The sequence below is a fragment of the Embiotoca jacksoni genome, unplaced genomic scaffold (assembly GCF_022577435.1).
Source record: "Embiotoca jacksoni isolate LCO1_2020_lvr unplaced genomic scaffold, fEmbJac1.0.p SCAF_6, whole genome shotgun sequence".
Taxonomy (NCBI): Eukaryota; Metazoa; Chordata; class Actinopteri; family Embiotocidae; genus Embiotoca; species Embiotoca jacksoni.
The window spans coordinates 14,420,916-14,448,631 of NW_027185414.1; the positions used below are offsets into that span (position 1 = coordinate 14,420,916).

Genomic DNA, 27,716 nt, shown 5'->3' on the forward strand with positions numbered 1-27,716 from the left:
TCGACTGTGTTGTAGCAGTTGGCAGCCAACAGTCAGACGACCTGCTGGGTAAACAACAGTGGATGCCTCGGAAAGCAGGAATGGGAACTTCGTCGAGGGCCAATAGTGAGACATTTCTACCTTGTCAAATAGAGAGATAACGGAGAGGGCGTGATACCTTTCGAAAGTCGATAGGATTCCTTTGCGAGTCAAAATGGCTGAATATAATCGAGTATTTGATGAGTGAAGTGGAGCTAGCCTTAGCTTAGCTCGTAGCCATCCAGGGCCCGTTGCCGTCGACTTCGCCTCCGCTCAGCTCGGACTGTTGTCAGTTTCACAATCGCAGCCACTGCCGTCCTCGGGTCGCGATTTCTGTGTAGGCCTGCCTAGTTGACATTCAGATAAGTGACAGTTTTCAACGTTTGTCGTTGTGTTCAACAGGATTTGACCTCGTATGTTACAAAAAGGACGGTGACACATTTTGAAAAACGGACTTAGACCCAGGTACGTGTTGTCTTTGTTGTCTTCTGTCTGGAGTATTTGTCAGGCTACATGGCTAGCTGTCCAGTCTGGTTTCTCTTGATTCTCTATCGGAATAATCACCAGCTCTGGATTTTTTTTTTTTTTTTTTTTTTAATGTAGTGCTCATCTTTTAACCTGACTTTATCTGGCCTCAGTCACTTCAGCAGCGTTTGTGGGACACCGGCAGACAGCAGCTGGGCTTATTGTAATTGTTAAACGTTGTAGAAACTATGCTTAGCCTCAGTTTCAGGCTCGATACTGTCAACCTAAATAAATGTATGTTGTTGGTTTTTTTTTTTTGCTTGCCTAATCTGAGTGGTTGGTGGTCGTTTCCCAGTCAGAAAGTACACGGGGTATCGTTAGAGCTCATCAGTTCCTGGCTCAGTCGTACATCCTGAACTGCTTTACTGTTGCCATTTCTGGTACACCATATATTTTGCTTTATAAGTAGTTCAGACGAGATAATCCGGTAGTAGACGCACTATCTCTTGCTGATCGTTTTCTGTTTTATCATAAAGAGAAATCTGCATTCAGCCTTGATGCTTTGGATTTTTGTTCCTTCAGGGCTGCCCTCTGAGGCCCCTGAATTCATGCATGTCATTGCGCAGCTCTTTCTGTGGCATCTGAAGGACCCTCTCTTATCAGTGAGGTGTATATAAAGGCTAAAGAGAGCTTTGTTGCATGTGTTATTGCTAAGTTCACCAAATCCACAAGCTCCATCATACTCGGGAGCAAACCACCCCATGGCAACATGAACCTCTGCCGGCGTCCCTCTTTCACAGAAGTCCCATCTTCAGGTCAAGTGACACCCAGCATGCTGTTGTGAAATAGGTAGTGAATGAAGAATGCAATGGCAATGCTTGGTGCATTCCCCCCCCTTCTCTATCTCTTTGTTTGTAAATGAAAAGCACTGCAACATAAATTAACATGCACAAATGTATAATGCAGTCCAACACAAATAGCCTGCAGATAATGCAATCAGGAATGCTGTTGTGTTACATTTTCACAGTGCCAGAGAGGTGGTGGCCTCTTCAGTAGTTTTTGTAGCTTCATCCTGTATATTAAAGATGATTACTTTTACATTTGCTAACAACTGACCTGGAATGACAAAATAGAAGATGTTAAAAATATCCTAAATGCAGTAGTTGGATGATCTAATTTTCACCATGTTTTACAGGCAGGTTTTGTTTATATGAAGTTTAAATTTGATGCAGATTAAATGACATGGCGATCTTGACGGAGTCTTTATAGTGACATATAAGCAGAAGTGGACATCCACATTTTGTTTAATGTTATGAGTTGTGTGGTCCCCAGTGAACAACATGGATGGACCTAACACAACACTGGTATTCTTTCCTCGTGTTGTGTTACATCACTTGTACTTCCAGATGGCCACATACACAGTGTTGGTGCAATATGTTCTGAAATCACTTACTGAAATAATAGCAGCAGGATTTTGTTTTTCGGGTGGCACTGTCACTTCACAGCAATAAGGTTCTGGGTTTGAACCTGCTGGTTGGCTGGGGGCCTTTCTGTGTGGAGTTGGCATGCTCTCCCTGTGCCTGTTTGAGTACCTGGTACTCCGGCTGTTGATTGGAGATCCTGAACTGGCTGTAGTTGTGAATGTGAGCTTGGATGGTTGTCCTTCTGCTTTGGCCTTGTGATTGACCCAATGTCAGCTGGATAGGGTCCAGGTACCCTGTGGATATAGCTTTATATGATTTTGTTTCATCATATCAATAAGTGTGGTCGGCTCGTTGCTGTGGGTGGTATTACCACATGCATATAGCGCATAAGGTTTGCTAGAAACCAGTGCATTTACTGCATATATACAATGCCCTTACTTAGTGGTAAAGTGCTATCTGCAATAGATACATTGACAAAAGTGTTGATCAAACCTATTAAGAGTGATCAACTGTAATCTTTCTGTTTGGGAATATTTCGGAATCATATATATTCTTGACTGTGAACAGAAGAAAATATTGATTGGTGTAGGCCAAGATCAAAGCATCTTTTAATGGATTACTATCAGTTATACAAAACCTGGTGTGTTACAGATCTTTGGTGTATTATGTATATACCTTTGCAAATCTGGGTAATTTGCAGGTAAAAAAGAATAACACTCCATTGAAATACTGGTAATGTTTCCTAACACACAGCGATATCCTGATATCTTACCATTGATAGCAATTACATCACTATACAAGTAGTGGATATGTGATATATTTGGCAAGAAAGTCATTTACTTTATGTTTGGTTTTCTACAATCAGAACTAAATTCATAAATTGTTCTAGTTTCTAGTTTTATTGTCAGCTGATGGCACTGAGTCTTTTTCTTTCTTGCCAATTTGGAAGCACAAGTTCTCCAGTGTTATAATCCATGTCAGTGCAAACACCACAGTTGACTGGGAAATGGTGCAGTCAGCCATGTGGCCTCTGAAAGTACATGAGGAGACTTGGAGACAAACTTTTGGTTGTATTTACAAAGTAGCCTAATTTTTAGAAATGGTGGAATTTGGCGTTGTTCTGGGATACCTTCCATCACTGTGAAAAGTCTCCCACTGCTTAAAGAGTCTCTTTCTCTTGCAATATACTTGGCAGTCATAGTTCCAACTCTCTCAAACTCATGGCATAAACATGAGATTTTCTTTCACGGTGGATATAATCTTGAGGATCTCATTTTGATTTTGTCTGATTCACTCTTTGACTCATCCATTACTTTTGACTCAGCCTGTGGGTATCTATTTTCTCTCTTTATTTAGCAGCCTCGGGTAACGCCGTCTTATTTTGTACTAACAAACAAAATGACTTAGTGAATGAACATATTGCTCTACTCATAACACCACGAAATATTGTTTGGGTGTGTTGTTTGTTTTTGATTGGTCAGTAAAATACTAACAAATTTGGTGTTAAACTTCTGTTTGCTTGTAATTCTCTTGCTACATTTTGAGATAGCCTTGTATTTACTACAAGAAGGCATATGTATAATGATTCATAGTTATTTATGTTGTTGTTTTTGTGATTGCATGGTTGCATCGATAGGCTTTCCTTGATAAAGCATGGTCTCCGCTGTAAGAGAACAGTGTCTGATGCTTTTTGTTTCCCGCTTCCTCTGTCCCTGCTAAATGTTTTAGAAAGACATTTAGCTTTAGTAAAGGTAATTTAAATATTGTTTGTAGTGATATTAATGGCCTCCTGGATTTTAAGATATATTTATATTTATAACACACTTTAGCAGCTCAATAGCTCTGTCTGATCAAACAAATGTGATCACATTGTCTTATTTATTTTGTCTATTGAGTGAAGTTGATAATCGCAACTGGCCTGATCTCTGATATTTCAATGGGCCGTGGGTGACTTGCTTTTTCATTTAGATTTTCAGCATTTAATTTTATGAATGAATGAGAACATAGAATATTTTTAGTTCATAGTTCAGACCTACATTTAGATGAGGACGCTCTTTTGCTTTTTATTTTTTGTTGAGTGGATGGTGCATCTGTAACTCCTTCCCTCTCTTCTTTTCTCCAGGTTCTGCGAGATGCAGTGGGCGTAGGACTTAATGCGAATGCAGTTGGTGTTTGCCCTGTGAGGACAGACCTGCCACCATGAAGAGTGAGGTGCCATCTGAGGCCGCCAGCAGACAGGAGCACCTGAAGGAGCCACTGGTGAACCCAGAGCCCATTGAGGCAGCCAAGAGCTTCCCTAACAACATGGAGGTGATTGGAAAGGCAGGTAGCGATTTTGAAACCCTGTGTGAGTCAAGGCATCGGCCCCTAAGGGACACAGGGACACACAGAGACTCAGAACGGAGCCTCCCCGGGCGCAGGAAAAGAAAAGGCCAACAGGCAGGGCCATCAGACTGCTCTTTGAAGGAGGGCCACATCAGTGAGAGTTCACTGACACCTCAGCGTCCCAGAGTTGAACTTTTACAGCACCCTAGTGAGGATGAACATAATCACGAGTCCTCTTTTAGTGACTGTGCTTCCTCCCCCTCATCTAGCTTGCGATTTGGGGACTCGGACACTCTCAGCTCAGAGGACGAGGGGGAAGCTGGAGCAACAGGGGGCCAACACAAGGCTCCTGCCCTGACAACAGGAGGAGCCACTGGAGTTGGCCTGCGCCCTGTTTTGGGTCGAACTCGGGGGAATCGCTCTCATAAGTGGGTGCGGTCTGAGGCTGAGCCTGTGCCTGTGCTGCTAAAGCGGCCATGTCTGAGCAGCCGGCGGCCGCTGCATAGGAAGCGCTTTGTGAAAACGGCTCCTGGGGGAGGTCAGCGGACTCAGAAGCAAAAGGAGCGACTACTACTGCAGAGGAAGAAACGTGAGGTGATTGCACGTAGGAAGTATGCTCTACTCCATAGCACCAGTAGTTCCAGCGAGGAGCTGAGCAGTGACTCGTCCTCCCCCTCTTCCACCGAGGCAGAAGATGAGCTGTATGTAGATGTCAGCAGCACCAGCAGCCAGTCCAACAGTGCGGCTGCAGCTACAGGTAATTACAAACGCTCACTCTGTTACAGTTATCTTTGCATTGTAATCTCTGTATTGTACCTAACGTGTTGTTTTACAGCGTGAGGTTTTAGGCTGTAAAGCGGAATAGTCTATTTTACGAATGGACAGTCAGAAAAATTCAGTAAAATTTGAGATGCTTTTGTCCATGTGGGCCTTATTTAACTATTTTCAGACAATATGGGTTTTTATAAACATCAGCAGGTAAAATTTACATCACAGCGTGGGCAGTCATTTGTGTGATTGTTTTTGGGATATGTAGGTCTCATCTTGTGATACCATTTTGTACGTTAAGTGACAATTGTGCGACATCGTAGCATCCAGTCTGCCCTCAGTCCAGCTCTCACGATGAGTGGTTAGATTCAATTCAGCATTTTCTTTCTCTGCCGCCTGTTAGAAGTTTGCTTTTGCTTTTTTAAATAACTGATAAAAGATCAGTTTGACCTGTTCAAACAAGCTCAGAATGCCTGGTTCAAAAATGTGAAAATCACGACCCAACCCTAACTCAGACAGTATGGTCCGGGGTTACTGGTTAGCATGATAATTTTGGTAGAAAGGTCTGCAACACAAACATAGATCTCTTTTACATAACATCACCACCGCGATTTCTTCTCATTCTTTTGATAATTTTGGTATTTTTCGATGTTTTAAACTGAAAATCCCACATATTATATATACGGATAATATATATATATAATATAACATAACAGAAGTTCCATCACAGTAAGGAAAAATTATGTCTTCAAAAGCTCACAGGCACCAGGATGTCTAATGCTGCAAGATAACGCACTCCAGCATGAATTAACATATTTTATTTGAAGTACGTTGATGCAATGTGCAATTAACATGCACTGAAAAGCAAAGCAGAAAAGGCTGCTGCTGGAGAAGAGGTCAACTTGTGTTGTGCATTCTGCTATGACAGCATTTAACACAAAAGCGCTTGTCAGTGTGGTACATGTTTCCTTCATTGTACAATCAGGATTTAATTGGCTACAGCAGAAGTGAGATGATTGTAAACTATGTCAGCCGGGGTGTTTGAGCTGCACATGCACAGCGTGAGTGTTTTGGTAACTACATTGGTGAGCAGCAAACAGCCTCACATCTTGTTGTACAAACAGGAACGAGTGCAACTAAACTCCAAACCACAGAGGTTCAGGTAGAAGCTTCAACGGTACTGAGCACTGAAAGACTTTACAAACAGATTTTGCGTGAGTCTTCAGCACTAATATAAAAGTTTAGCTGTAGACCGTGACAGGTTGGTGATGCTACCAAGAAGGACCACAGCAGCGCAGCTTGCCCCCACTGTGAGGCTGTAGTGGGAATGCATGTCCTCCCGACTCTGCTTGGCACAGCATGGCTAAAGTAGGCAAAGAACAATAGAAAACCCTACTAATGCTTGTTTACTAAAGTATGATCAAGTTATTACAGGTTTGTTTCAGTCCATCTTTCTGGTCTGCTGCGGAAGGAAACAAGTTGGTGAAAAATGTAATAAGTCATTTTACAGTTTTTGAATTCAGCAAGGTTGCAACATGCATAAGAATCTGAGGCACCTCTAATAGATAAAATAGCTACTCCTCTCTGCTTTTCAGGGTCCCGCACCTGACAAAAGTTAAAGGAAAACTCTGTCCCCTCTTGATGCAATTTCTAAATTCCAACCATAACTTTCTGCTCTCATGCTCAGCGAGTGAGAGTCAGATCCCTTCAAACGCCCAACCTCTACCTTGGTTCGTTGTTTCTCTCATTCAGCCTCGGCATTATTTCTGCTGCTGTGGCCCTCGGGGAGAATGGAAAGTAAGTTGTTGTGCCTCTGTGGTGAGAGGCAGGTGGGAGAAAACCCAGACACTGTTGAGCAGGAGCCTTTGCATAAAAACAGTAGGTCTCAGAGGAAAAACAAGGCACATGTTTACAACAGAGCGAGGCAAGTGATGAAACCTGCTTTGTAAATGTCCAGGTTTGGAGTAGGTGTGATGTAGGCAGGAAACAGTTTAATGTCACCTCTAACATGAGGCCAACTGAGTATATGAAAGAGGGGAAACCAATATTAATATCTCATCCAAATTTATTTTGAATGCATGTTACACTTGCGTTGTTTTAGATTTTTTTTTTTTTTTTAAATCCTAAACACACATCTGACCAATTTAGTGTGACCAATTGACATACTAAATTGGTGGCATCATAGATAGCAGCTGTTCACTCTCAAGCATATTGCATGCCCTCATACTTACAGCTGATCAAGGAGCTGCCTTGGCTGGACTTCAGAAAGTGATCACACGTGGCCTTTTAATATTTTCATTCCGGTTTTTGACATATACTTATGTTAGGACTGGTCATACTTGGTGTTGCTTGCCTCGCTAAACAGTGCACATTTTGGCTACATTTGTCTACCAACTTGAAAGCTGTTGTTGTTTGTGTGACTATATGAAGGCTTCACCCGAGTGCCAGGCAGCTACACTTGCCGAGGGTGCTAAGCAGCAGCTCTCGTGAGACAGTTAGAATAGAAATGTCTCTGGTGAATCATGGACTTCACTAGCATGGCAAGTTACTTTGTGATGTGAAAAAAAACCAGTCTATACTCCCATTGCATACAAACTACACAAATAAGCTTTGTTACTCACTAATTTAAGTAAAGTACCAGTTACTTCAAGATGTCTGGTCTGAGTTATTTTAAAATGTTTTGACTTGCTTCCACAGACTTCAGTGGATTAGATTTTCTGCTCAATTCTAGATAAAGTGAAAGCAGTGCTCATATTGATTACATTAGGAAAAGGTTTCCTCTCAGTCATCCCATTGGTAACAAAAAACAAATATATCTCAATGTCAGCTATGTGCTATGACGATGATATTGTTGCCATCTGCTATATGCCATGGAGGTTTTTGCATTAGATTTACATGGAATGCTTAATCCTATGGGAAACCATTTGTAAGCTTGACTCATGCACCCGATGCATGACTCAGCAACTCTTACTTACAGAGAAATTGTGACAATAATTAGAAACAGGCATGAGACCGTAAGCACATATAAACCTATAATGTCTGTGACTGCATGCTGTGTATTATCTGCCCCACTTCATAGACTTAACCCTGAAACATAAACCCATAGATCAAACTGTGTTTTCATTTATTAACAATGCAGAGTCTACTTCGGGAGGCACTGCTCTCATTACCCCCCCCATGGCACAGGCATGAAGAAGGCTGAGGAGAATGATGCATTTGTCTCAAATTAGTTTGCAATGACTAACTTGTTTTAGCAGTGCCTATGATGAACTGGGCTACTTGTGTTTGATGAGAGGGGACATTAATACACTCTAAAATCCTCTGCAGATGAATCCAAATGGATTGGTATTTAGTCCAAGCAGAGATAGTGACATCTTTTGCATAGGTAACCAAATACAGGGAAGATGTGGAAAGGTTGAGCACTAATGACTTTTCAGTTCTGCCCAGCATTAAACCGAGCAAATTCTAATACTAGGGGTCACCTTAAATTTATGTGACTCCTTGTTAATTAAGTGTCAAAATTGAATAAAGATATGTAAACATATCTGAGTGCAGGCTGCAGCATGTGTTTGCTGTTTGCTTCAAGGTAGTGTGAGTCCTTCTTGGGCTTATCAGATTGCGTGTGTGGTGTATTTTAGCACGGTACTAACTCCCACTGGTCTATTCAGGTGCTCTGGATGAGGACGTGGTGGTGATTGAGGCATCTCCAGCTCCAGCTCCTGCTGTCCCTGCAAGCGAGGAGATCAATGTCACCTCAACGGACAGTGAGGTGGAGATCGTCACGGTCGGAGATGGTTTCAGGTAGGCACCTCAGCTTTTTCCCTCAGCAGTGAAATAAAGTGTCTGATGATATGACTTGGCCTAAGGTTGTGTGGAATAAAATAGGATCTAATATCAATTTGACCCTGGCTGCACATTATGCTATTTTCCATTATGTGGTTTGAATGTAATACTGTTTTTGTCCTTTTCAAACACATTTTGGAAGAATCAAATGGAAAGGGAGACTGTGACCATGTGGTGACGCTAATCGTGAGCATCCACCTTGAAATTGAAATTGTGGTGATCGTGTAGATCTTGTTGAAATACATTTATTTGATATTCTTACTTGTTATCAAATTTGGTGTTGAGAATCTTGCAATTCTCGTAGTAGACTGTATATAAAACGGTTTGAGTACCAAATTCCTGTTATTGTGACATCTCTAGGAAGGAAAGCACAACATGCTTTTGTAATGACCCAATAAAGTTTTATGGCTTTTAGTCCAACTTGAATCCAACTTGGCTTGGAGTTCCAGTGGGACAAAAATGAAAGAACAGCAGACTGATAAGGGAGTTAATTTATAGAGCTATAAATCAATCAACAGCCAGACTAAAAGTGTCTGAAATTTTATTGATTTCCATAATTGTTCAGAGCAATTTTCTCTTGTGAATAGTCGGGTCTGTTGGAGCCTGGGGCCGAGGAGAACTCAGTAACTTTTGCATGATTGGTCATGTGGTGTTCTTCCTCTTTCTGTAGAGGACTAAGAACCCGCTTTCCCTATACTCGAAAGCCATATTAGTTATTCTGTTTGTGTGTGGCTTACTGCTATAATATTATGTCTGTTTGCTTTCATAAGATAATAAGTTGATATGTTGCCACATTGCTAATGTCAGCGTTTCATGTGGTGCGCTATGTAAACTTGGATGTTAGTCAGTAGCGCTCATCCTCTAATTGAGCACCAGTTTATGAGCTTATTGTGTTCGTGAGCCTGTCACACTGGAGATTGTGCCCCCAAACAAGCAACAGACAGAAGCAGTGCATGCTGCAGTAACAACAAAACAATCAGTTTGGAAGAAGTGGTCCATTTGGATATGCAGTAGAGAAGTGGATGCTGCTGCTGCAAGAGCTCAAAAAGTAGATATGGCCATTTGGAATTATTTTCTGTTATGAAACCTCTTCTTTGGTATATATCTTAACTTGAATTATGAGGGAGGAAACGGGTTGTTAAGCCTTTCAGTGTGTGAGGCCTTGATACCAAAAGTATACATTTTAGAGCTAAACATTTACATTATATTTAGAGTTAAAGCAGCTATCATATTACAATGTGAAAATGTTTGTGACATCATACACTGGGACAACTGTCATTGTTCGTCTTTTTGGAGTAGCTCACTGTCAAACAGGGGAACTACTAGTTTTAGGCCTTTGTACTTTCTGCTGTCTCAGTCCTGTGCAGGCTGTAGCTCACTTGGTCGAGTGGGTTGCCAACTAATCACAAGGTTGGTGGTTTGATCCCCGTTTCCTCCCAGCCACATGCCAAAGTGTCCTTGGGCAAGTCACTGCAGTCCAAGTTGCTCTTGATGGCAGACGAGCACCTTGCATGGCAGCTCTGCCGTCATTGGTGTGTAAGTGCATGTGTGACTGGGTGAATGGGAGGCAAACTGTATTTTTTATTTTCTGGGTAAGACAGCAATAATAGATCACAACGTTGTGCCGTTATAATCATTCCTATATTAATGGCTCTACTGATATTATGGATTTAAAGACTATGTAAATGTCTCATCCTAAATAAGACCTTAACCTGTCTTTGGCCATTAGCTGTGTTAGGGCCTGATTTACTGAAGGTCTGCATGTGTAAAATCACGTGTAAACTCCAAACCGCCCGCAAAAAAATGTCCAAGCTGATCTACTAACAACGTGCAGCGAGGATTGCGTCTTTCAAATGTGTAATTTAACACGTTGTCCATTCTGCGTGTTTGCCTGCATGTGTATGTAATATTGGGCGTTTCTGCTTGAAGGTGCAAAATACTGAGAGGGGACATTCAAATAGAACAATTTAGCTCCCGCAATGATATTTACTAAACCTGGAAGTAGAAACAGGAGAAGTGATTGATGTGTATTTTAGTAGGACTGAAAGAAACATATTAATCAGACGAACATCAGGAGAGACAGCTGCTTTTATTGTGGTGAGAAGGAGACGCAGGAAACCAAAGAATACGTAGAGAACGTGGTTTTACACCCGTTAAGCATTTTTGAGATGAGACGCAAACATTATTCAGACATATCGCTTGTCCAGCGATGACACTTCTGAGTTATTGAATGATCTGAATGATGATTGACAGCCAACAGCAAGGAGAAGCCACGAAATACCAGCAATTCAAAAACTCAGCATTTTGCTGCCTCTGGGTCGTTCCAGCGTGTCTCTGCTTGATATCCCACCAGTCCTGTTATTCAGGTGAGCTGTCACATCCTGAATGAGTTCTGCAGAATTCACAGGTAGTGTCATCAGGTTCACGAGCACTCAGGAGACACTGAAACTAATTCACCTGCTCATCACAGAAAGATCTGGACCTGCTGATCGTGTTTGTTAGAGGATCTCATCCACCGTCCCTCCTCTTTTATTTGCCAACATTTTATTATTAAGCCTTTTTTTTTTTTTTTTGCCTTTTTGTTTTCCCCACAGTATTGACTTTCTTGCTGATAATCTCCTATATAGCGTTTTGTTCTTGTCATATTTATATTTCTTAATTTCAATGGGATCAGATGTCCTTTTCATTTTATGGTCGTTCTCTGTTTTCCATTGCTGGAATCACTTTAACACACCCAAACACCTCATTTAAATACAGCGATTTGCACCTGATTTCAATGACGCAATTACTCAGTAAATCACCCGCAAAACGGGTGCAAAAATTTGCAAACTTTTGGAAGGAACACGCAATTTAGTACCTTTTATTTGAGATCTTAGTAAATCAGGCCCAGAGTGCGTGTACGTAGGTGGAGTCATTTGGACACAACTAGAAGAGGTAAATGCTGGCTGCTGACTTTGTGTGTTTAAAGATAAGTTGTTGGGTGGGGTGGAGAGCTTCATCTAATTTGCTCTGGTCATTGATACCATAGCTTTGCTTACATTGCCCAGAGAAAGTTGCCATAGCAGAGCTGCATGCCTACTTGTTTATAGCCATGAAACCACATCACTCTAAGGGGACCTGCGCAACACTTCTGTTATTTAACTCTTTGGAGAAGCATCACAAATACTGTAAAGCTAACTGATCGTCTGAATAAAGGTTCATAATTAGCCTGTGTCATCGGTGAATGGCTTGAGTGGTGGGGACAGAAAAAGTCCCTTTGAGCAAGTCACTTTGTTGTCTGGCATACATATTAAAACCATATGTTACCAATAAAAATGATCAACAAATGCCACAGGAAATGAAATACATTTGGTGATTATTATTACAGATTTATAAAACTGTAAATCATGTTTACTCTTCATTCCTGCAACCCATTTTCCAAGATATTGTTTTTTGTGTGTTTTTCAACCTTCAAGCCTTTCACGTGACTGGATTTTTATTTATTTATTTTGACAAACAGTCTGTAGTACTTTCAAAACTAGCAAGAAGTAGGTATACAGTTTTGTAAAACTCCTGACAATGGTAGTTCAGATTTAGTTTTTTTTAGTTCTTCTTCTCAATTTATGATATTCCAACTATTCATGAACTATCCTTCATGGATATCTCCATGATATGGAACGATTTAAGCAGAAGATGTCTGACAAACTTCCTGAGTCACTGAGATATGTCTGACCACTAGTTCAGTACAGAACTGATCCGAACAGTAACTCCCCCCCACCTCAACTGAGGAAATGTAAACCCTAAAGATTTAGTGACAAATCCACCTGAACAAACTGTACAGCACAATTCATTGAAATAATAATAAAGTCCATGGCTTTATACAATACAGTGAAACTGCTAAATATTGATAATGTGAGAGCAATACCTTTATAGAAGCTTCATATCCTATTGTCATCCTGTGCTGCCGCCTCCATTTTCCTCACCCCTTTGACAATCTTATTTCCTCATTCTCATCATATGACTTCCTGTCTCAGTACTGTCCTATTTCTTCTACGTAGGTGATTATGCATCTCCATTCACAAACCGCTGCCTCTGTGTTAACCTCCATCTGTTTCCCCTTTTTGTATCTCTCCTCCCCTGCTACCCACTTCATATTCATCTATCAGTAATATCTGAACATAGTTAGTGGAGGTGAATACTTGGTGCCTTGGAATGTCACAGCTTGTCTAATCTGCCCGTTTTCCTCACTTTCAAAGATGTCCTGTCTCGCCAGAGAATGTAGGGATGAGGCTTGTTGAAGGGGGGATGGGCCGCATCGGAGCAGGAGGGTGGAGAATCAAAGGCCAACACAATGAGCAATGAAATATTTGTTAACGCTGCCAGTGGTCCAGTTTGTGAATGTGCATTTGTATGAAGTTTACATATCAATATAGGCACAGTGTGTCTGCATACACAAACCCACACACGAAGTGTATCGTGGCCTTTTTGGTAATGTTTAGGAGTGTCCTTATCAAGTACTTATCATTTACCGGTCAGTTGGCTGCCTCTGATACCATTCATTTAATTTTGCCCATGTACACTTTCATATTTACTTATAACCAGCTTCAATATGCATGTCTCAGCTGAATTATCCTTATTTTGCTGAAGTGAACATAGCTTATAATTCATACAAAGTGAAGTCTGCATCATAGTTTTTCCTTTCAACGGTTTCCTTTTGTATTTTGCGTAGTGACTAATAGCATTTCTATAAAATCTATGGATGGAAGAGTGTCAGTCTGTAACTGCTGCAGCGAACATGAACAGGATTTGGACAGCCTCGTTTTATTTCTACCTTGTACAAAATGTGGATGTTTAAATGCAGGTTTAAAACAATAGCAGCACCTATTTTTAACCCAAACCATTGCTCAATGACATGCTGTCAGTGTAGTTGTCTCAGATTTGAACTGCTGGCTGTTATTTATTTGTTCATGCGGCTCTACAATTGACTCACTTGCAAAGCAGTGTGTTGTGAGAAGTTTCCAGTGTTTCAACAGTGCACCGTGGGCTGTATTTGGCAGCTGCTTTATCCAGAGCGCAGGGAGTTACAATAAACAAGGATCATGTCGCTGACATGGATTAATCAAAAAAGGCCTTGATCAGTCCCTGTCCTCATTCTGCAGATCAGCTCAGGACATGGATATTAGCAGGGTCACAGAGAGGGAATGGATATCATAACACTTTCTGTGCTTACATACATTGCATACTATATTTCTGTCTTCAGGATTCCTGGAAGTTGTGGCACTCATAGAACATCTTGATTTTCATTTTGGCGCCCATATTAACAGGTTGGAGCGGCCACACAGCCTGTATGAGATACTTGTGTCACATGCATGTTTGGCTCCGCATCTGCAGGGCTTCATCTAGACAATAGACACGACTTCTGTTTTTCACACGCGATGTGCATGGTTTCCAGCAAAAATAGACATGGAAAAAGATCTGTGATCACATGTGTCCTGTATAATTATAGCAGAAGGCTCTAATTCCATTGTGTCAATAATTTAACAGGTGAAAGGCTTTCCGTTGCGTTGTATTTGTTATGGCTTTTCAGACCTCAAACATTCGATTACTTATGGCCATTATCAAAGGGAAACTCAATGTAAGGAGGATAAAACTGCTAGTTGCAGCACTGCAGCAGACACACGCACACATGCAAGCGACCCGCCACACGCTCGCCATGCAGGCAGTGTGTCCCACGTGTTAGTGCCAAGAGTTAGAGATCCTAAATTACCAAATACAAACTGTATACTTTTGTCATTGCAAAGCTTGACGCCTCAGATTGTTTACCACTCGTACACATTGCTGTTCTTGCCTTGTATGATCTCCTCCCCTGTAATTCCCAAACTCCCAGCCTTAGCTGTCCATAGCATCAGTCCCAGCAGTTCCCTCCACATTAGCACAGAGCTCAGCTCCCTTCTGATCCCTGGGGTATTTGGCTCATATCACTTCTGCTTGGCACAACCGCAGCTTTGCCAAGCCGTCCATTCCCATAGTGTTCATATTTACGGTATACTGTTTTCCTCTTTGCCAACACTCCCCCCTCCCAACCCTTCCCCACACACAGGGGGGTCACAGTGGTAAACAGATATTTACAAAATAATCCCAGGTCTGCTTAATTAGGAACTCATCCCCAGTGGCAAATACTGCTCCTTGGGAGCAACCCAGAGCTGGGAGGCTGTCCAATTAGACCCCAACACAAACACCTTGTGCACCCCCCCCCCCCCCCCCCCCCCCCCACCTTCCTCAACATCACCCTCACTGCTGTGTGTGTAGTGTTGGGAGTGTGTGTATCTGTGTGTTTGTATATTGGACACAAGTTTGCTTCAGTGGTTTGTGCAGTCTGAAAGTTAATAAGCTTTGTCCCCTTCTTCCACTTGTATTGTGCAGAATGTGTCACAGGAAACTGAAGTGGATGCAGACAGTCTGAGCTAATGGGACCCACCCCCACCTCCCACCCCCACCCCTCCCTATCACAAACAGCAGTTTTCTGCATTTTGGGGGATTTGATTAAAGCAGACTCTTTAAATGAGTATTCTGCATAATGAGGAATTTATCAATAATTGAACCAGTCCTTAACATTACATAGTATTTTATATATATATATACATAAAGAAAAACTTAGCATCTTTTAAGGCAGGACAGAAATAGATGCAATTCATGTTTTCTATCACTTCTTTTATTGTACCCTTTATGAAGTGCATTTTTCCTATTGACACTTGGATATACTCTGTTCCCACTGCTGCTGTTTAAAAAAAAAAAAAAAAAAAAAAAAAAATCCCTCATTTAGCAGTTGTGAAATTCCCTCGCTACAAAGCTCCATGGTATCCAGCTTTACGGCACTCTCATGCAGCCTCTTGTCTCCTGTCCCTCGGGCTCATTCCTCCTCCCTCTGATCACCTGGCTTTACGGCACCGTGGAGGGAAATGTGGCTATTCCCTGGCCTCTCACTCCAGTCTCAGAGGCAGAGGGGTAGAGCGACAGGAGGCTTTGAGAGAGAAAATTAAAAGGAAGAGTAGAAAAAGGACCAAAGGCAGGGCGACAGAGGTGCAGAGCATTTGAGCAAAATGTAGGAAAAAGAAAGGTGCTTGGAAAAAAGAAAGATTTAGATGGAAGTGGTGGGGTGCATGTGGATGCTCCGTGATGGCAGTCCTGAGAGAGTAAGCTATATTTTCGGACAAAGTTTTCACACAGGTGGCTTAATTCCCTTTAAACATACCTGATCACAGGCGTGTGCCAATCTAAACATTTCATGATTATATTGTATTCACTCCTCATACCTTTTTATTAGGCCTTTCTGATGCGTGCAAGGGAATTTAAATGTTTGTATGTTTGCTCATTTGATAATATACTCCTGCCATGCACTGTCTTTAGAGAACGCAATCAAATCAGTGTAGTAAGACCAGATCTAACTGCTTTTATCACACATCTCTGCTGTTACTTCCTCACCAGCATGCTTTTGTCCAAGCAGCTGCTGTCCTGGAAATGAACTTTGAGCATCTGGCTCTGAAGAAGCAAATGCTTCACTGAGCTGAGAATATTCCTGGTGGTCCTGCACTCCAGTATGCTATAACAGGTGTTTTCTTTTAAATGTCTGTGTGTCTGCAGGTCACGCTCAGTGGGGGGTCTTGGAAGGATTTGGGCTAATAGTTGCTCCCAGAATCGTCTTCAGGAGCCCCGTGGACGTCACAGGCTCTCCACCGTCATCCAGCCACTGCGTCAGAATGCTGGCGAGGTGGTGGACCTCACTGTCGATGAAGATGGTAACGATGAACCCAGAAAATATCACTATTCTGTACACCAGCATGCCAATGATCAGGCGAGGGATGGGCATTTTATGCAAAAATACTACTTAATCATCGCTGGAAATAATTATTAAAACTATTATTCATTCATTTTTTTGAAGGAGTTCTACACGTAAGGTTTTTGACGGTTGGAGTTGTCTTTGCATGTTTCTGCTGTTTGTACCTGAGCCTGGTAGTAGCATGTTCTTCTTTTATTGCTTAATGGTGGTTGACAAACAGCTGTAAGATACATTACCACCACCTTCTGGTGGTAGTAATGCGTTGCGACTCGGCACTTGTAATAACAAGAGAACATTTATTTTTTTTTATAACAAGATAGTCGTGTAAACTGAGATTTGTCAATGCTTTAATGAAAATTTGAAAATCATCGCTCGTTCCTAATTTGGACATCCCAGTGCAAATTGCACATTTTGTCTGTTTTTGAAGTGAAAAAAGTAAATACAATCCCTTCAGTAGACATACATTAAAAATAGAATAGAATTGTAGAATAGAATTGTATTAAAAAATAATCCACGCATTCATGCAAGGTGAGAAAATTCATCTGAAGATTGTGCTTCATGTGCTCGACATCGAGCTTTGTTTGGGTCCTTTTCAACCTGGATTTAATTGCCGAGTCGTTGCAGAGCTTCAAGTTAACTTGCGTGCCAATCTCTGCAAATACTGTAGATACGGGATGAACTTGCATTAGTTATTATGATCACAACACTGACAAGAGCATTATGCAAGACTCAAGTAAGTAAACATTTGCAAGAGACGTAGCCTTCATAAAATGAGATTCTGAAATGTAGATGGATATAAATAGTTTGATACATTATTTTGTAAAATAAACATGGTTTGTTGTTATTATTATGCCTTAAATATTCACTCTCATTGGCTCCTCAGTTATGTATTGTTGTCTATCAACCATCAACATTAACTTATATTAACCTCATTTCTTTTCACATTAGCCATGTATTTTAGCCATTAGTGCCTTGTGTAAGTCTGATCAGCCCACGCCCTTGATGAATAGCAGCACGGTAGAGCGCTGAGCATTAGAGTATTTGCATTTCTTAGGAGAAAGGGGGGAAATTAATTTGTGAATATGAAAAGCAGATGAAGTGTACACACTGGCATGCTAATAAGGTCTGCTTCTCTACTCTGCTGCTGCTCACACATGCTCCAGTGGGATTCTTCTTTTGCACACAAAGTGTAAAGTTGGATTTTAGGTGGTCATATGAACTGTGAAAATCCTGCTTCTAGACAGAGACTACATGTCGATACCAGAGCTGATACATCTAGGTGTTTTTGTTTTTTTTAATTCATTTTTTAAGCCAACACAGCGTAAAAGGAATTTAATTAATAAATAGCACGGATAGATTTGGGCTCAGACACAGTGACAGAAACTGCTCTTTGTAATAAGTTTAGATGTTGTTTTGAAATGTTTAAAGAACAAAACGTTTTTTTTTAGTAATTCTCGTATCTATCGGAAATGAGTCAATGAAAGAAAACCTCTTCTTTTTTTTCTTTTTTTTACAAACAGCTGTGTGCTCTTTTATTTCTCATTTTTAATGCATAGATTCTGTAAAAAGAGCACTCTGAGCACTTTTGTCATTAATTTGCCTTTTCTAAAACATCACCTGCTCTTTTTTTCTCCCCAGATCTCTCAGTTGTGCCAACGACCTCTGGCAGTATTCACCCTCAAACAGTCAGGTCGTCCTCGTCATCATCTTCCCATCATGCCTCTACCTCAGAGCTCAATGATGCCGCAGGCCCTTCCACTAGCTGCCCAGGTTCAATACCTGAAAGTATGCACATACAGAGGCCAAATGGCTCGGCTCGCACAGCCACAGAGGGTAAGGCAGGACATGGCATGCTGTCACCTGCTGCTGTCGACCAGTCCTTTTTTAACTCTTGCCCAGAGGCAGCGTGGGTCAGAGATCACGTCCTTTCAGCTGCTAATTCATGTTTACACATTAAACCATGCAAAATTCTAGCCTACTATCTCATTTGTTTTTTTTCATTGACTAATCGTATATCTTGACCCTCATCAGATGACAACAGACCAGGATTGGCAGGAGAAAACGCAGGCACAGCCATGCCCAGACTCCCATCCTGCTGTCAGCAACACTCCCCGTGCGGAGGCCCCTCCCCTGGTCACCTGTCCCTGAGCCACTCTCATTCAAGCTGCTTGCAGGCGTCGTCCTCTCACCAGACCAGTGGCTCTCAGCACAGCCACGGCAACGCTCACCACTTTCTCCACCACGTCCACCACCCAGCACCGCAGCCCCCGGGCACTGTGCCCTTTCAGGAGCCGAGCTGCCACGTGGAGCGACCCAGCGCTCTGCCCGCTCCCTGCGCTGTTGTCAGCAGCAGCAACAGCGGTAGTAGCGGCAACACAGCCCACTACCATGACCAGGTATCCACGTACTGTAGTTGTACAATACTTTTGGATTCATTGTTGTAAGTGGGGTAATGTCAGCACCCAGTGCTTCTACATAAACCCGATTTCCATGACCATTAAATTACAGCTCTATCTAAATGTCATTATTTTTGCATCATTTGCATCCTCTAGATAGTCGACATGGTACATGTTATTTTGAAACGCAATAACACAGTCACGGTGATGGGACATCTGTTTGTTTAGGTTACAGTCTTTTATTTTCTCAGCACATGATGATTATTTACTTATTGAGGTTATCAGGCGGATATTTGGAAGTACGGCACACACGTCTTGACCTGAAAAAGTTGTAATTACATTCCTTCACGGTTTATAACCTTAAATAGAATGCTGTGTGAATGAGGTGAGAAACTTCATTCACACAGGAAGTAACATATTTTGAATGGTCTTGCTATGATTCATAGCAAGCATGAGTTCAGTGCTAAATTCCTCCTCTGCTTTGTCAAATCTTCACTATGCATCACTAATTACTGACGGGAGTTTCTTTTTTCTATGAAGAAAAATACATGTAGATTTCATTGCACACATGTTTGTCTTCCTCCCACAGCAAACTCTGCCAGTGGACCTGAGCAACAGCAGTGTTCGGGGCAGTGGAAACGGGGCCAGTTTTCATGGCAGCACTTCGGCCTTTGACCCGTGCTGCCCCGGCTCCACCTCACGGCCTCCTGCTTACGTTTCCCAGGCAACCCCTGGGACCAGCCAGCCAGCTGTGGTGGACTCATTCAGCTCCTCCATGGTGGCTCAGCCACAAACACAACCCCAGCCATGCAGACATTTCATGCACCCATCTTGTGAGTACACTGCGGTCATGTAGCACAGGAAATCAGACATTCACTATTGGTTTCATTTCCCCAAGTTGTTTTAAATCTGAATTTTGAGTGCCTGCAGCTGTAGTTGGAAAATTCACTCATTTTTGGTGCCATAGTACAAGAGAAAATTGGCAGACAGATGCACTCCTAAAACCTAATGCTAATAGTAATTAACAGAGACTGATGGTTAATGTGCCAAGTGCTGAGGGAAATGTACCAGGCAGAAGAAGTTAATTGCTACTCAGAATATTTCAGTATGGAGTGTGACAAGGCTCCCTGGTGGGAATGTAGTAAGAGTCAGTGGCCACTGGTGATTATGCTCTCTGTTGCCTGTCACTACTCCTCATTTCACTGCTGCTCGGACAAGGAAGTCTGCCTCAAGAAGAACTAAAAACAAAATAGGAATATTTTTTAAATGATTACTCACAACTCAAATAATTCTGTTTTTGCCAGAAACCTGTCAAAATACAATGTTTATGTTAACAAGAACAAACAAATCCTGCTACAAATGCATCTTCTGTTACTCGATGAACAAAGGTATTTGTCCACTGGTATAAAGTATAAATTAAGAACCGTTTCGGCCAACATTTGACTGATGCCTGAGGTGAGAAACATTTCCAATTTGGACTTTTCTTAAGAAATGGTGACATATCAACACCAAAACCAAATTGATCCTTGGAACAAGTATTTCTTGTGTAGCCAAAGCTTGATAAAACAAACATCTGTGACCAAAACCTACTGCAGAAGAAATCAAAACCATAATGAAATTATTAAAAACACATCAATGAGCAGCGTCGTTGACATGTTTCTTGAGTATACCAATGTATTTTTTTTTTTTTTTTTTAAATGACACCTTCAGTAAGAACGAATAGGCTTGTGTCCTCGGCAGGCTGGAAAGTCCTGACGCACTCGAACATGATCAGATTTAGCCTTTCCATGAGACTTGTTAACAAGAACGAGAATATAACATTTGACTTGTCTTATTGTTTTGTGCTGAACAATGTTGCTCTTACTTTTTCCCCTTTTCTCTTCTGTCAAACCCAGATGGTTCTCTAACACGTTCGCTGCACCATCAGCCCTCTTCTGCCTGTCCCCATTCCCACGGGAACCCCCAGCTTACATCTCAGCCACCTCCACAAGGCGATTATGTCATTCCCCACACTGTCACCTTTCACCCACCGCTGCCATCCCACCCTGCGGGTCATGCTGTGCCCCCCGCCCCTCCCCCGCCCCTGTCTACCCACCACCTCTCGACTTCAAGTGCCCCGCTGGCCCAGCATCTTCCCACCGACCACCAGACCCTGCCGCACCATATGCCGGCACTGGGGGCTTCAGTGCAGAGGCTCCATCAACACGAGATGCTGCAGCGGATGGAGGTTCAGAGGCGCAGGATGATGCAGCACCCCACGTGAGATCCGCCGCCATCCAATGCAGATTAGAGTCAAAGATAAGAGTTGTAGACCGTCATTTTGTGGAACTTGTATTTTCCTTTTCTTTGCAGACGAGCACATGAGCGTCCGCCTCCGCACCCCCACAGAATGCACCCCAACTACGGCCACGGTCACCACATCCATGTGCCACAAACTATGTCTTCCCATCCTCGCCAGCCGGAGCAGAGAACAGCGTGGTGAGTATCAGCAGCTCGAAGACGCCTTTCTTCTCAAGTCCACCCAAGTTTCATATCAGCAAATCCAATTTTGTAAATGTTTAATGTGACTGCAGTTCCTCGGTTCTATCTTCAGGTCAATCAGGGAAAGTATTGATGTGATAAAGACTCCTCATTGTTTGTCAACAGGGAGCTTGGCATCGAGGCTGGAGTACCCGTGGCACCGTTCCCTTCAGGGCACCTGCACTCCCACCTGCCCCACTACCACCCTCCCCCTAGACTGCACCACTTCCCCATCCCCTTCATGGTGAGACAGACCCTCAGCACACATGCAGCCATTAGCATACGTGAAAACCAATCTCTTTTAAATGAAGTCTGGCTGAGATTAATGGTGTTGGCCCCTTATTTATAACATCCGTTATTTCAAGGATGGTTTAGTGAACCACATGAATAATGCATTAGCAATTAATAGTGGCTCATCGAGCATTTCAAGTGCACACTCAACAAATCCAGAATTCTTCAGTCACATCCAGCGCGCATGTAGTCAACAGTTTTCTGATGTTATTATATAATTATTGTAGAATTCATTAGTTTTATTACATCTGGTGACCGTCATTGTTACATATTTACCATTTGAACTCTTTCAGAAGCCCTTCTGATTTGTTTTGAAAATAGATTACAGGCAACATGCGCCTCGTCCTGAGAAACGGAGAGTTTGCAGATGTTTGTCATACAGCATATAATAGGTAACCTCTGGTGAGACCATAGGAAACTGTACACTGCTTCCCAGGACTAAACATGATGTGCTGTGCATGCTCTGCTTTCCTCCTCATAGCACACTGGCATATCTGAAGTGACCTACCCGCACATTAGGTACATCTCATCTAGAATGACTGGCTTTGGAAGAACCTATGAGGTGAGGACTGTTTCTGTTTGTTCAGAAATGTGTTTTTAGAAGCCCGAAGACAAACCAAGCAAATATTTCAACAAAATGTTCAGAGAAAAAAAACCCTCAACAGAAGCGTATTAACTGAGCAGCTTTTTGGGGAGTTTTCAACTCTAACCACGTCACACTCAGTTTAATGTGTTGCAGAGCTCAGGTCAGCCACAGCTCAGTTATATTCAGAGCAGGTCGGTCATTACCCCCCGATGATGGTGGTTTGACCGCTGAGCTCTGGTTTGCATTTTCAAAGATGCTCCCAAAACACGTCTGTGAAAGTTGTTTTGGACAGACATGAATTTCATTGCAGAGCTGCAACAATCAATTCATTAATCAATTAGTTGATCGACAGAAAGTTATTTCCCAACTACTAAATAATCTATGTATTGTTGTCATTTCTCTAATTCCAGTTCCTTAAAAGTGAATATTTTCTGATTTCTTTTGTCCTCCATGATAATAAACTGAAAATCTTCTCCTTGTAGACCGAATGAGACATTTTAAGCTGCACTTCCGGTTTAGGGAAACACTGGTCGACATTTTTCACAAAAACATCTAATCAATTAATCAAGAAAATAATCATCAGATTAATCGATCAAGAACTAATTGTTAGTTGCATCCCTACTTGCCTGTGCCTGCTCCATTTCCTTAACCAGTTTAAATGTCACTATGTAATCCCAATCCTAATGCTGCCGAGTAGACGGGCAGTGATTTAGATTTATTTTTTTTTTGCCTTCAGTATATTCACACCTGCATGCAACCATAGACTCAACTGAAATATTAATCCTATCAATACATCTTAAGAAACAAGGTTATTTTAGATTACCTATTGAGTCAAAGGGTTTCATTGGTGTTGGTGGGCCTTATTGAGAGAAAAGGTGAACTTTAGCCAGGTTCTCATGTGTACTGCTGTTTCATGTAGAGCAAGAGAAAGAGGGCGTGTGTGTATCAGTCTGATGTCTGTCTTTATTAAATACCTCCTCCATCAGGACCTGCTGCATTTAGAGGAAAGACTGGGGACTGTGAACCGAGGAGCCTCTCAGGGAACCATAGAGAGGTGCACTTACCCACACAAGTACAAGAAGGTGAGAACTTGTCGGAGTGTGTGTCACTTCGTTTGTACTGTTTGATCAATTTGAAGATGCTGTACATATTGGTGCATGTCTGTTACAGTTTATTCTGGGACAGAGTGCGCAGTGGTCTTTTGTGCTCATTTCAAACGTTCTGATGTTTTGCCAACATTTAGAAAATACTGTAGTGTCTTTTTACCAGAGATTGCAGCTGTGAAGATTTTGTTGGGGAAAAGTTTCCTTAGCGGTTTCCAAATGTATCTAAATGAGCAATCTAACACCCTGCCACCCAATACAGAAGGTGTTGGAGAGAGACATTGACCAACAGTTAACACCTGAAGCTTGGGCCTCTATTGGGAAAAATATGCACGCAACCCCAGAATCGGTGAGAAATAATGAACAAATCAATTTGGAAACATGTCTCTGCTCACATGTACAGTAGATGTTAGTAGTAGTCTTGGGGGCCTGGGAATTCGGCTAATAACTTTGATTTGTTTAGCGTAGAGACAGCAGATAGAAAGTTTTTCTGTTTCAGGACAAAATGACCATTCTCTCTGTCCCCAAATTTAAAGTTTGTTGTTGAAGTGTTTGTTCTAGTTAACCTCTTTATGGGCAGTATTTATATTTTGGAATAAATGTAATATGTACTTGTAATGTTACCACATGTTTTAGTCGAGCAGTTTAACAGAGAGTGAATTGATAGGAAGATAAAAAAAAACAAAAATCTGCTGCTTCACTGATCGAGGCCACGTATCAAATGTTTCCACATGTTTCTCACAAACAGAGAAAGCTGCATGGTAAGCAAGATGAAGACGAGGGGGCAGATGAAGACACGGAAGAAAAATGCACCATCTGCCTGTCGATACTGGAGGAGGGGGAGGACGTCAGGTAAATGTCTGCCCTCCTGGGTGTTGGGCTGCTCACAGGTTTGAGTGTGTTCAATTACGCTGAGGGGCGTGTCTGTGAGCACAGACAGGTGGGATGGCAGGTGTACTTATTTTATTTTGCCGCCGTCTCATGAGAGTTGTTTGTTGTTGTTTTTTAACCCAAAGGATTTGGGTAATCAGCAGAAAATCCCAGAGTGCCTTAAAATTACCGGCCTCATGGAGCTGCTTTTTGGCACTCACTCAGGTTTTTGAAGAGGATTTTTCTGCCCTCTGTTGGAGATGTTTGTCAGGTTTGATGTTTACCTCGATTTTTTTTTTTTTAATAAATAAAGATTAAAAAAAATTTTTTTTTTAAAAGACAAAGAAAAGAAGATTTAAAGTTATCAACTGAAGGCATTTTAGGAAGGTTGTATATAAATTACACTTGAATTTGAATTCAATTTCAATGAAACGTTTGAATGAAGATCAGAGGACAACAGTCTGTTCACAGTCGGGAAATGAAAACTAAATCACATGAAGAGTTTAAATGTTTGAAGACTCTTCAATGACATTTTTAAAGAAAAGGAGCAAAGGAGCAGGAAGTATTCTGTGTTTTATTGTCTACAAATCCCATGAAAAGACTAAAACCAACAATGTTGTGTTTTAACTGTAACTCTCCATTTGTTTGTCTGTGGCTCTCAGACCTGAATCCAGTGGTTCCTACTGAAGGCTCAAAGACCCCCACATATGAGAATCTACTTTTTAACTTTCCATTTGGTGTTTTTTTTTTAATATATATTACAAGACATATCGTAAGCAAAATAAGCCATCAACATCATGACTGTGCATTACATTAAGCATTGCATTTTACAGTGACAGTCTTAACAGCCTTTAAAAAAAAAAACAGATTCAATTTTCAGATTGAGGGTTTCATACATCACAATCCCATCAACCTCTGGGGTGGAGTTTACACATTGGCGAGTTTGAGTGAGGGAGGGCTGCAGCATATTTACAGATCCGAGCGTACTGAATGAAGACAAAGATGTAGTCAAAACTAAACCACTTTAAGGAGTCGGGATTTTTTTTTTTCTTGGAATAAAATGCATAATTTTGATAAATTGAGTTTTTAATCAATGCCAGGAAAAACACTTAGATCTGACTGAATCAGACAAATGTGGTCACAAACGTATAGTTTCATTTTTACAAATAGTAATTTCCTAAAACAGGTTAGCAGTGTGGCTTTTAATCAAACTTTACTTCAGCGGGAGTAACGGGTGTATTTGCTGGTGAGTTTTTACAGCAGCAGGACGATGTTTGTGGGATCATTTCAAAACAAACACCAGTGTGTTTGTGTTTGTTTGTGGTAGCTGTAGCTGGTGGGAGCTCTGTGATACAGATGAATAAACCCTAAACTCAAAGATTGGATTAATTCAGTGCTGATTTTCTTTTTTCATGCGATTTGTCAATATAACCAGACTTCCTCTTTATTCGAACAACAGGGATAATGAGGGAACCAACAGTAACGACTAGTGAAAGAGAAGCAGGCAGAGCAGAGCAGCTGGACCACGCTGTAACTGCTGATTGGAAGTCAGCCTCACCGTATATGCAGGTGGATTAAAAATGAATTGAATTACATGTGAAAGCCCCTCATGTCTCTCTTCGCTGTGTCTCCCCTGCAGACGCCTACCATGTATGCACCTCTTCCATCAGCTGTGTGTGGATCAGTGGCTCCTCACCAATAAGAAGTGCCCCATCTGCAGAGTGGACATTGAGGCGCAGTTGTCTGCTGAGAGTTGATGCTGTTTTTTTTTTCTAACAACCCCTTTTTGTTGAAAATTTATTTTGAGATCATATTAATTTTCTCTTCAGTACTGCAGTCAACCAAAGATGGCATGAATTACCTGCGCAGCTCTACTACGAGAAAATGAATCTTAACAAAAAACACCTGACAAAAAAGCATTGAGCCTAGAGTGCCAGCTATCACATATTACTACAACAGCTAGAATTCTCCATTAAGGGTTTAAGATTTTATTGTATTTATAAAGCTTTTATGTAGCTTTTGATTGTTTCCTCAAGTGTCATTTTTGTTTTTCTCTGCATGTTTCCTTGCAATGCATTTCTTTGCACATATAACGTGGGCTTAACACGGCCTAACAAGTTGCAGGTGAGGATAGCTGCTCTAGTAAAGACGCATTTCTGTAAACCTAATGCCTTGCTTTACTAGAATAGAATGTCAACCTCCAGTTTAAAAAAAAAGACATTGCAGGATTCATTTTACCAATCATTGTATTGATTAGTTTATGTTTAGAAGATGTGGATTGTTAGTGAAAGATGTTTTTTAAGTAAATCAAAACATTCCTAACTAGGGAAATATGTTAACAGATCAGCTGCTGTATTAGTGCACACCCAGTATTTCTAGAGTGGAAATAAACTCCGATGTTCACCTCACTCCCAGAATATGCACATGCTTTGCTACGATCACATCCCCCTCCAGCACCTTCATTTGACGAAACCACCGTTGTCACCGCCATCTGATGTATTTTAGAGAACAAGAAAAAGAATGTCGCGTCCCTCTCTTGACTGTTCTTTCTAAACTGAACGATTGTCGGGACCTGCTGTGAATCTTTTCTTCATTTTTGTTGGGGTTCCTTCCCTTGCAGACAGGCCTGCGATGCTTAACTCGGTTTCTGTCAGAGGATCTCAGGTCCACATGTGTTTAAGAAATTTCACACGAGCCTGCAACCTGGGATCAACTTGTCATTTTGATACTGGCAGTGGCGTTGACTTTTTATTTCCTGTGTGTGTGCGCGCGTGCTCAGAGGGAAATACACAGCTCAGTTCCAGATCAATATTTACTGTTTGTTCTCACACTTCAAACCGTTTTAGCCACCCTCCCTTTTGTCTCTCTGTAGTTGAGCAGCGGCGTCCATTTTGGCTGCCGCGGACAGAAAAACACTAATACTGTTGACTAACTCACTCGCATAGACTTGCACAAGAGAGAGAAAAAGGTAGAAGAGTAGTAGTGAATATGACAGTGCGCCGAGGCCATGTATTTCCACTCTGATGAACATTAAAAAAAGAAACAAAAAAACATATTTTGAATGGAGTGTTGAAATGCAGTACTTAAAGCAGGTATCCATGCATTCATTGACTTAAAGGCACCAGGATCATATTCTGTGGGATTTATATTAGTTTTAAAAAATAATATTAATAAACTTGGATAACTCTTAATTGAGTCCTTTCCTTCCTCTTTGGGTGAATGTTGTCGAAGCGCTCATACTGATGTTCAGCGGTGAAACGTAACCAAGTACGTTAACTCAAGTACTGTACT

The 27,716-nt window shown here is 41.6% G+C and overlaps 1 protein-coding gene across 5 annotated transcripts; it reads left to right on the forward strand.

Annotated features, from left to right (window-relative positions):
- The first annotated feature begins 22 nt into the window (after positions 1-22).
- On the forward strand, positions 23-27,616 carry rnf111 (ring finger protein 111). 5 transcript variants are annotated; one of them, XM_069173736.1, is made up of 16 exons: positions 31-105; positions 421-483; positions 4,030-4,989; positions 8,669-8,801; positions 16,464-16,618; positions 18,298-18,492; positions 18,691-19,055; positions 19,645-19,888; positions 20,951-21,314; positions 21,408-21,533; positions 21,702-21,819; positions 22,348-22,428; positions 23,439-23,534; positions 23,818-23,904; positions 24,304-24,407; positions 26,065-27,616. In XM_069173736.1, exons 3-16 carry the CDS (start codon positions 4,107-4,109, stop codon positions 26,180-26,182), a joined length of 3,069 nt encoding a protein of 1,022 aa, XP_069029837.1. In that variant the 5' UTR covers positions 31-105; positions 421-483; positions 4,030-4,106; the 3' UTR covers positions 26,183-27,616. The 5 variants fall into 5 exon arrangements, with proteins under 5 accessions (XP_069029838.1, XP_069029837.1, XP_069029836.1 ...); XM_069173737.1 differs by lacking the exon at positions 421-483 and having other exon boundaries at positions 23-105; XM_069173735.1 differs by having other exon boundaries at positions 31-483.
- Positions 27,617-27,716: the final 100 nt, after the last annotated feature.